We start from the raw sequence: 9,200 nt of genomic DNA, 5'->3' as shown, positions 1-9,200 counted from the left end.
CCTGGGGTCGGGCGGTGCGAAGTTCGTCGTCTTCCGGGGCTGAGCCCGAGTCCGAGCCCTGGGGTCGGGCGGAGCGGAGTTCGTCGTCTTCCGGGGCTGAGCCCGAGTCTGAGCCCTGGGGTCGGGCGGAGCGGAGTTCGTCGTCTTCCGGGGCTGAGCCCGAGTCCGAGACCTGGGGTCGGGCGGAGCGGAGTTCGTCGTCTTTCGGGGCTGAGCCCGAGTCCGAGCCCTGGGGTCGGGCGGAGCGGAGTTCGTCGTCTTCCGGGGCTGAGCCCTGGGGTCGGGCGGAGCGGAGTTTCCTATGGCGCCTGAGGCCGGACTTGGCTGCTGTGAGCCTTACTCTGTCGAGTGGCACAGCAGTCAGAGCAGCGCAGGCGGCGCTGTCCTCTTGTCAGGCCGGTCAGTGGAGCGGTGAAGTGACTACGGTCACTTCGGCTCTATCAACCGGAGGGCGCGTGTCAGGATAAAGGTGTCAGGCCACCTTTGCATTAAATGCCCCTACGATTTGGTCGGTTGGCGTGGCGACTTGGCCAAGGTTGCTTCTTGGCGAAGACTGGGCCTCGGGCGAGCCGAAGGTGTGCCCGTTGCTGGAGGGGGTCCTCGGGCAGGACGTAGATCCTCCGGGGTCGGCTGCCCTTGCCCGAGGCTGGGCTCGGGCGAGGCGTGATCGCGTCCCTCGAATGGACCGACCTTTGACTTGATCGCACCCATCAGGCCTTTGTAGCTTTGTGCTGATGGGGGTTACCAGCTGAGATTTAGGAGTCTTGAGGGTACCCCTAATTATGGTCCCCGACACCACCAAAGCGACACAACACCACCACCAACTCCGTAGCATATGCCGACTGCTGCCACGCTACGGGTCTTAGTTGTCCAATATCTTAGACCTGGACTCTTCATTGCTAAGATAACCTAAGTGTGGCAGACGCCACCATGTCCTCCTCGACGACACGCACAGAGAAAGGCTAGGAGCATGACCGACTCGCCCCGTACCCGCGTCGACGAGCGTCGGTCGGCTCGCGGCTACGACCGTGGGCAGCGGGTTGGGGAGGAAGAATAGGGCGAAGGCCGGGAAGACAAACAGGACGTCCGACGACGACGAAAACGATGGTGCGCGCATGATGTGAAACATTCTCGTGGACGTGCAATAGTCACTGCGTAAGTCGATGTCGAGGCTAGTGTTAGACGAATACGGGAGGAGACGCCTGCTCCTACGCCCTCTGCCGAGAATGGGGTGGCGCGGAGGTGGAGGCATGAGAGAGAGAGAAAAGAAGTAGAATGACGAACGAGGTGGTGACAACTGAGGCGAGGATCATCATTATCGTGAGGAGGTATAGATGGCCAAATAAGTCATGTCTGGCGAGCCGGCCCGAGGCACAACCCATTTAATAGTGACTGGGCCAACCCAGCACAAGCGTCGTGCAGTGCTTGGTTCATAGCCTCGGTCCGTAGTGCTGGCCCAGTCCGACACGATTATTTTTTTATTTTACAAAAAAATTCATATATATATATATATACAATTTATATTCAATATTATAAACACTTAACTGGTTAGACAACTTTGTCTAGTGTCTTTCACCCTTCTTCTATCAAGGTGTAGGTTCAAACCCTACCTCATACACCGCTTTTTAATATTTTACATTGAGTTGATTCGGAAGAAATATATGATTTTTTTTGTAAAAAGATGACGCGGGATCGACCGTTGAAACTGGTGCTTTAAGTATACTAGTCGGTTGCCCGTGCGTTGCGACGGCTTACAACAGTACCCACGTAAACTATTTATCAAAAAATATAAGATTTTTTATTGATTGTCTCCGCTCTTTGTATAATATCTTTTTGATATGACTAAATGATGTTATTGTTTACTCCATGCAATGTCTCTTGATACAACACGACCAATGAAGTGAGCGAATAGAAGAGAGTTCACAACGACTGACTGAACGAACAAAAATTATAAAATGACATAATTTCATCATACATAGACCAAATAAGAGAAAGTTTGTGAGCTGAAGTTTCTAAAATAAGTCACATGAAGTCAAACTTATAAAAAAGATCAAAATATGAAGTGATCGCTAAAGTCAGGCATCAATAAAAACTGGATGCGCTCCATATAAATTATGCTACTTCGTAGCAATTACTAACGTTTAAAACCAACAAATAATCTTTCATTTTGTTGTTAGTGAGACAAATCATTGTTGCTCCATCCAAATCAGCAACCTCAAACACCATGTAGTCCATTGCGCCAATGTGGTCTCACAAACGACCTAATGCTTGCAAGAGCCAAGAACGCCGTGTCGTGCTTGGGCTGTAGCCTTGGCCCGTAGTGCTGGCCCGGGCCGACACGATTATTTTTTATTTTAAAAAAAACGTATATACAACAATTTATATTCAATATTAAAAACATTTTAGGATGATGTTCTACTGGTTAGACAACTTCACCTAGTGTCTCCTGTCCTTCTTCAATCATAATGGGCTGGCTCGGTATAGTCAGCAGGCCGACATAACGTGTCTGGGCCATAATTGTGGCCCGCGTGTGCCGGGCACTGTTTGACCATCTATAGACGTGCAGAGGATTAATTTGAGAGAGCTGTGAGGGATTATTTGTAAAAAGATGACGCATGACGACCGTTGAAACTGGTGTTTTAAGTATAGTATAAAATAGAGATTATTTATATAGTTGAGTTTAAAATAGTAGTTGCCTTTACTACGGTGATTTCCTTTTGGAACGTTTTTGATCAGTTTCCCGTATCACGATTCACACAAATCGCGAGCACCATCGATTTTCCGATCAAAGGGATCAAAATGCATGTACTATCTCCATTTTTTTTAAAAAATGGTAAACATTGATTATCACCTGCCACTGCCAATCTGCCATGGCTAGATTGGATAGATGTGTTTAAAGCCCGAGCCGTTAGCTGCACTGCAGACCTGGCGACTGGGAGGGCCGGAGGCGCAAGAACTGCATCCTGCCGGTTGGAGGCACCGCAGGGAGGGATCACTGAATCCGGAGCAGTGGACGCAGCCAATGCCATCCCCACTCCCCAGCAAATCCTTTCCTGGAGTATTTATCAGCTACCAGCCGACTCATCTAGTCCAGTGCCCAGCCTACAGTCTTCACATGTACATGAGGGGGGCAGGATTCATTCAACGGGCAGGCTTCACTGACTGGCGAATTCTGCAAGACAGTGTGCATAAATAACAAGAAGCCAGAGGATTCAATTCATTTGATTCGAATCAAGGACGGACGGACCCATAGCCAGTCAAAATCATTGCTGGACGCTGATGAATGAACTCGTCTCTCTTTGCACCATCGATCTCTGACCAACAGGCACTGAGTTTGATGCTAGCTACCGCATCACCATTCACCACCATATATTGTTCAACACGCAGCATAGATTCTATTACACCACAAGTGTATCAGAGAGGAGAAAATCCGACATTAGGCTAATGAGAAGAAAAAAAAGAATCCCATAGTTACATCATCACTCATGCCTCATGCCCGAGATGGCGAGCCTCATCATCTTAAAATTCATCACTTGCCCCAGAAAACCAATGGCCACCACAGCTTAATCTTATGCCGCTTCCGAACCGAAGCCCTTAGTAGAAAGGAGGAGGATCGTCGTCATCCTGGCGGTGGCCCGTTTTCGGACCGGCTACATTGCGTTGTGGAGGCCGGCGGTGTGCATCAGCACGGCCTTAATTTCTTCAGGCACCATTCCAGGACCATCCGCGCACTGCTGGGGGGAGGCGACAGAGAGACATGAAGAGGCAGGGGTGAGCAACGGTGGGTTTGGTAATTTGGTTGAATTGAATCCATCAGAGTTTTCAGAGGAAATGGTATTGGCGTGGTGACCACAGACCTCAGCTCGGAACACGTCCATCGCAAAGCCATTGAAGCAGCTGATGACCGCCTGCTCGATGTCGAGGCCTAGGCTGTCGAGGGCCGTCATTGTCGACAGCAGGATGCCTGGCCTACGCGCACAGAACATGTGGATATTGACTGCATGCCCTTCCCTCATCCTGACTTCGACCTGAAACGAACAAAGAGAGTAATGCCTCGCTCAGTCTCATGTCATACAGATCGGTACCGTTGCATTGCAGTGCTTGCCTGAACATTTCTCAGGAAAGAAATTTCAGTGTATGGATGTTAACATAAAGCAGGCTTAAGTAGCAATGTATCACACAACTAAATGAGGTGCTTAACTTAACATTAACAATAACCAAATTTGGACTCACTGTGGCTTGTTGTCCAGTAGGGCTTGGGAATGAGCCCGGGCAAAGTTCTTCCTTGACCTGGCCAGGAAATGTCTGCAATGTCGGTGTTGATGGGTTGAAGCTAGCTGATGTTGGTCCAACAAGCGAAGAGCTCGGAGCTGACTCAAGTTCATTGTGAAGATCGCTGATCCTCTGCAGGAGCTCCTTCAGATACTCAATTGCGTCGCCAAGGATAGAAGCCCTATCCATCTGTCACAGCAGAAGAGAAATGCTGATGAGAATCAACATTTACTAAAGCAAGTTGATTAATACCAAACATGTACTATCATGGCGAAGCGTCCAAGCGTGTGTGAATTGTTTAAGGAACACAACAATAGTTATAACCAAATTAAAGCTAGCAAAACCAAGAATTCTCGAGAACAGAAAGAAAGAAAGAAAGAAAGAAAGAAAAACATCATTATTTTCCAAGCTATGGGTTGATGGGTCGCTTTCGACAACATCTTGTGCATGGCCCTGTTAATTTCAACCACTGAATCAGGGCGTGCCTCAGAATATTTAGAAAACAAAAAGTAATAAGAAATGACAAATCCCATGGCAACAAATTAATGCATGACTGGAAATTTCCGTAGCTGGACAGTAAAGCAATCATTTACAAGGAGCTAAAAACAGATTTCACTTCGTATTAAAATAAGGAGTTACATGATCGAATTTTACAAGCCTAGAGTAAGGAGTAATCAAAAGAATATGGCTTTTGCATATGATTTGCCATGGAAAAGAGGCTGCTTCGACGTGCTAAGCTAACTGTTCTTTTGTGTTCTTAGGATGTGACCGCCCACTGAATCCACCCCTGCACGTAGGAGTACCATAGATCTACCAAAAGATGTAGCTTTTGGATCTAAACATGGACAATTCAAGAATTCAACACCGAAATTCACAAATGCTGAAGTGAAAAATATATTCGTAGGATAGAATCCTACTCACCACCATTATAGATAAATAAAAAAACTCAGCATATATAGGCAAAGCATAATACTCTATATGTAACTATACACTAATAAGCACAGATGGGAAACACGACGAATAGGAGATGAATGGACGAGGCTGGTTGATCACCTTGCTGATCTTCGGCACCACCGAGCGCAGCATGTAGAGGCGGTCATTGAGCTTCTTGCGACGCCGGCGCTCCGCCATGAGGTTCTTGGCCGGCATCCCTTTCTTCTTGCCTCTCCCGCTGCCACCGCCGGCGCCACTTGCCCCCGCCACCGCGCCCGCAGCATTCTCCATGGAGGCCGAGATGGCCATCGAGGAGGCGTCGACGCTTTGGTCGATCTCGTCCTCGTCGTCCCAGCTCATCCCGGCGTCGTTGAAGTCCGAGGCCGGCAGCGGCGCAAAGAACCCACCTTTCTGCCCCTGCTGCTGAGGCGCCGCCGCCGCCGGCACCGGCGGGGGAGCGCCGAGGAAGTGGCCGGCGTCGTCGAAGGGGTTGATGCAGCTGAAGTCGTGGAAGGCGGACAGCGAGGAGCCGGCGGTGGCCGCGGCCGCGGAGGAGGGAGGGAAGGTGCCGTTGAAGTCGAAGAGCGCCGCGGGGTCCATGGAGAGGAGCAACGACGCGGAGGTCGGCGTGGATAGGACGTCTCTGGAGAAGGGGAACGCCGGGTAGGAGCCGGAGCCCATCCCGTCGGAGCCCAGGTAGCCCCAGTCCCCCGCCGCCCCTCCCTCTCCCGTGATCTCGTCCACCAGCTTCACCTCCGCCGAGTCGTCCATGGCTACCGCCACGGCCGTCCGCTCCTTGCCGATCTCCTCCTCACTTATCCTGGTTCACTGGCAACTCTCTCTCTCTCCCTTCTCTCAACCCAGAGTGCCGTGGCCCTGGTTGCGCCTCTTATAGGCGGTGCCGCGGAGGAGAGAGGAGGTGTAGTAGAAGACACTAGGCAGAGATAGAGAGAGAAAGAAAGAAAGAAGTTTACGTTACCGTACTGAACTTTGCGTTTTTTTCTAAGGCATAGGGAGGAAGCTTCCTCGCCTTGAACGAAGGCTTGCTGCCTTGCTCCTCATGCAAACGGCTCTGGCTCCTAAGTCATCTTTCAAATCACGACGTAATGCAATTTTGGACATGTTTAGGATAGCTTTTTTAAGAGTTTTTATGAAAAACTAGATTTCTGAATAATATAGCTGTTACCAGGATCTGGACATTGTAGGACTTGCGAAGAAAGATGAAGAGGTGTGCGGATTTAGGTTTTAGGAAGAGGCGGATTCCTCCGTCCGACGACTCGGCAAATTATGAATTCACGTTGATTTGAACGCTTTTCACACAAACAATTCTCATATAAATGTTTGGCGGCTAGAATCTGGCCAAAAACCAAGACAAATATATCCTTTGTCCTATTCACCACTTCTAGAAAAAGACATAATAAAAATTATATTACCTCTAAAAAGGAATAAGTTTATCAAGCTTTACCTTTTTTTTTTAAAAAAAAAGCTATGGAGTTATTTGGAGCACAAAGTTTTACAAACTACTATACTTACATGAAGCGGCATTTGTCGGATCTGATGCAAATGGCGTGCCATATTGACATGCTGTGCGCGTGCAACAAAAACTGTTGCAACAACTAAGATGCAGATGAGGACCCACTCAGGGGTGATGTGGAACCCATCATCATGCATGTACCAGAGCCCAAGGTTGCACGCCGCTTGGAATGAAGTGTTGTTGCGGTTGCGACGAACGAGTAGGTTGGCATTTGGAGGATGTGCTTGTTTGTCAGGGCCAGCCGACGGCCGTGTCTCTCTTTGCTATCGATTTCTGCTAAATTTATTTGGCAGTGTCATTGTAGGTGCACCGTATGCCAAATAAAGACGCTTTCGATATACTACACAACTTTGGAAGCCCATGAGCAAAGGAGAACAAATGTCGGTCAGTGTCGGTGGTTTTCTTGCGGCTATTGTTGCTGGTTTGCTTTAGTGCTAATGATCACCTAATATGATCTATCAAGTACTTATCTAGATATGTATGCTTATTAAGATTTGTCACAAATATGATATTGTACAACATCAAGTACCTAAACCTCACATCAGAGCTAAGTAGCAAGTACCTTATTTTCTTCTTCCTCACACCCATATTGTTCATTGAATCCTAAACCTCATGCACCATTGTTTGATCTCTCCACCCCGGCCCATCCTACTTCCCCGACACATTCTTTTCATCCTAGCAAATATACCAAGTGAATTTAGAAACATGCATGAGCCAAAAGTTGTGTTTTTGTAGCTCACTAAGCTCAAATGCTAGCCAGGAAACCAAACTCTCGTAATTGCCTTTTTCTGTTACAGTTACCTTATCCTTACTATTGTGTTATAAAGGCTTTTGTAGGAAATGGTGACGCCTATGAGGGGGGTGAATTAGGACTTCTAAAAACTTCTTCTAAACTAGGCCACAAATAAATCCCTAGAACAAAATATATGCAAATAAATAATTTAGAATGTGCAAACTAGGTTTTGTCTAAGTGTTGCTATCTCTCCGCAAAGCCTAAGTTTCAATCCTAAATAATCTAACTAGAAGGTAAAGATGCAAACTCTCGTGGATGACGCTGGTATTTTTACCGAGGTATCCGGAACCACGCAAGGTTCCGACTAATCCTCGTTGGTGCCCCTACGCAAAGGGAAGCCCACGTGAGGCCCAAGCACCTCGATCGAGTAACTCCGTAGAGAGACGCATGCCTTCTCCACGTGCAAGTGGTACTCTACTTCTGGCTCCTCTCGGACGCTCCCCGCCGTATCCACTATCGAGCTTTCGGCCAAAACGCCGCGGGCCTCGTTCCCTCCGGTACAAGGTGGCGGCCGCGACACAAACTCGGTTGTCACGGTCTCGCAAGACTCTCGCCCCACTTGGTACAATTACAACGACTCGCGCAAGAGCCGAGTGGTTGTGTGGTTTTTCTAAACTCACTCAACTAACTAGGATTCACCTAGAGCAAGCGCATAAGCGGTCTAACTAACCTAAGCACTTTGCAAAGCACCTACGCTAATCACCAAGTGATTCTATTAAGCACTTGGGTGTATGAGCACTTGGAAATGTCTACAATATGTCTTGGTATGTTGCTTGAGCTCCCACACCTTCAAATGCTCGGTTGGTGGGGTATTTATAACCTCCCCCACAATTCTAGCCGTTAGACAGAAAGCTGACTATTCTGTCGTCGGGTGCATCGGACAGTCCGGTGCACACTGGACATGTTCGGTGCCCTGGCCACGTCAGTCGACCGTTGGGGTCTATAGCAGTCAACCATTGGATCTGATCGTTGCCTAGACTGTCCGATGCACACCGGACAGTTCGGTGCTACATACCCGAGAGCCCCTGGTTGCGGGCTCGCTGCGCAGACTGCCCGGTGCCTCACTGGACAGTTCGGTGCGCCACCAGAGCACTGGCTGACTTCCCACTTCATGTATTTCTTCACTATTTCTATTGGGCTTCTTTAGTTCTTGAGTCTTGTACTTCTACTCATCTTTTAGGTCTTCTTTTGAGGTGTTGCATCCTCAGTGCCTCAGTCCAATCCTCTTCACATCCTGTGAACTATAGACACATACACTAGCAAACACATTAATCCACAGGTTATGTTGATCATCAAACACCAAAAACATTTAGACAAATGGGTCGAGGTCCATTTTCCTTACAACTTCTAACAATGACAATATCACATGCATCAAACAGAAAGTAGAAGAAGATGTGCACTTAATAGAGGGTTATTCGACAACCTATAATGACAACTTTCACATAAAAATCTGAGGCTCGGTGTCACATAAGCCGACATGGTGAACAAGCAACCGACATAAACATGTGAATAATGTAGTGGTTACCATGACAAATCTATATAAGCAAGTGAGTTAGGCAACAACTCTTGCAATTGGTAACCCTTGTCTCTTGCATGCATGCCACATGTCCTTTAATATCCCATTCCCCTATTGTATCTGCCAAAATTTCTAGACAACCATGCACAAAA

The 9,200-nt window shown here is 48.0% G+C and overlaps 1 protein-coding gene across 2 annotated transcripts; it reads right to left on the bottom strand.

Moving 5' to 3' along the window:
• Positions 1–3,191: 3,191 nt before the first annotated feature.
• Positions 3,192–6,288, bottom strand: LOC100193144 (uncharacterized). Of its 2 annotated transcripts, none has more exons than XM_020549466.3 (4): positions 5,326–6,288; positions 4,234–4,461; positions 3,858–4,028; positions 3,192–3,734 (listed from the first exon to the last, which is right to left on the bottom strand). In XM_020549466.3, exons 1-4 carry the CDS (start codon positions 5,974–5,976, stop codon positions 3,651–3,653), a joined length of 1,134 nt encoding a protein of 377 aa, XP_020405055.1. In that variant the 5' UTR covers positions 5,977–6,288; the 3' UTR covers positions 3,192–3,650. The 2 variants fall into 2 exon arrangements, with proteins under 2 accessions (XP_020405055.1, NP_001131774.2); NM_001138302.2 differs by having other exon boundaries at positions 3,195–3,731; positions 5,326–6,067.
• Positions 6,289–9,200: the final 2,912 nt, after the last annotated feature.

Source organism: Zea mays, chromosome 3 (assembly GCF_902167145.1).
Source record: "Zea mays cultivar B73 chromosome 3, Zm-B73-REFERENCE-NAM-5.0, whole genome shotgun sequence".
NCBI classification, from domain to species: domain Eukaryota; kingdom Viridiplantae; phylum Streptophyta; class Magnoliopsida; order Poales; family Poaceae; genus Zea; species Zea mays.
This window is presented reverse-complemented; position numbering and strand designations above follow the sequence as displayed.

Excerpts from the sequence above, each read along its gene's own strand:
- LOC100193144 (XM_020549466.3), bottom strand. The coding sequence starts at position 5,976 with ATGGACGACTCGGCGGAGGTGAAGCTGGTGGACGAGATCACGGGAGAG. Across the intron at positions 4,029-4,233 it reads CTACTGGACAACAAGCCACA|GTCGAAGTCAGGATGAGGGA; the intron begins GTGAGTCCAAAT and ends TGTTCGTTTCAG. Across the intron at positions 3,735-3,857 it reads TGGACGTGTTCCGAGCTGAG|CAGTGCGCGGATGGTCCTGG; the intron begins GTCTGTGGTCAC and ends GCCTCCCCCCAG.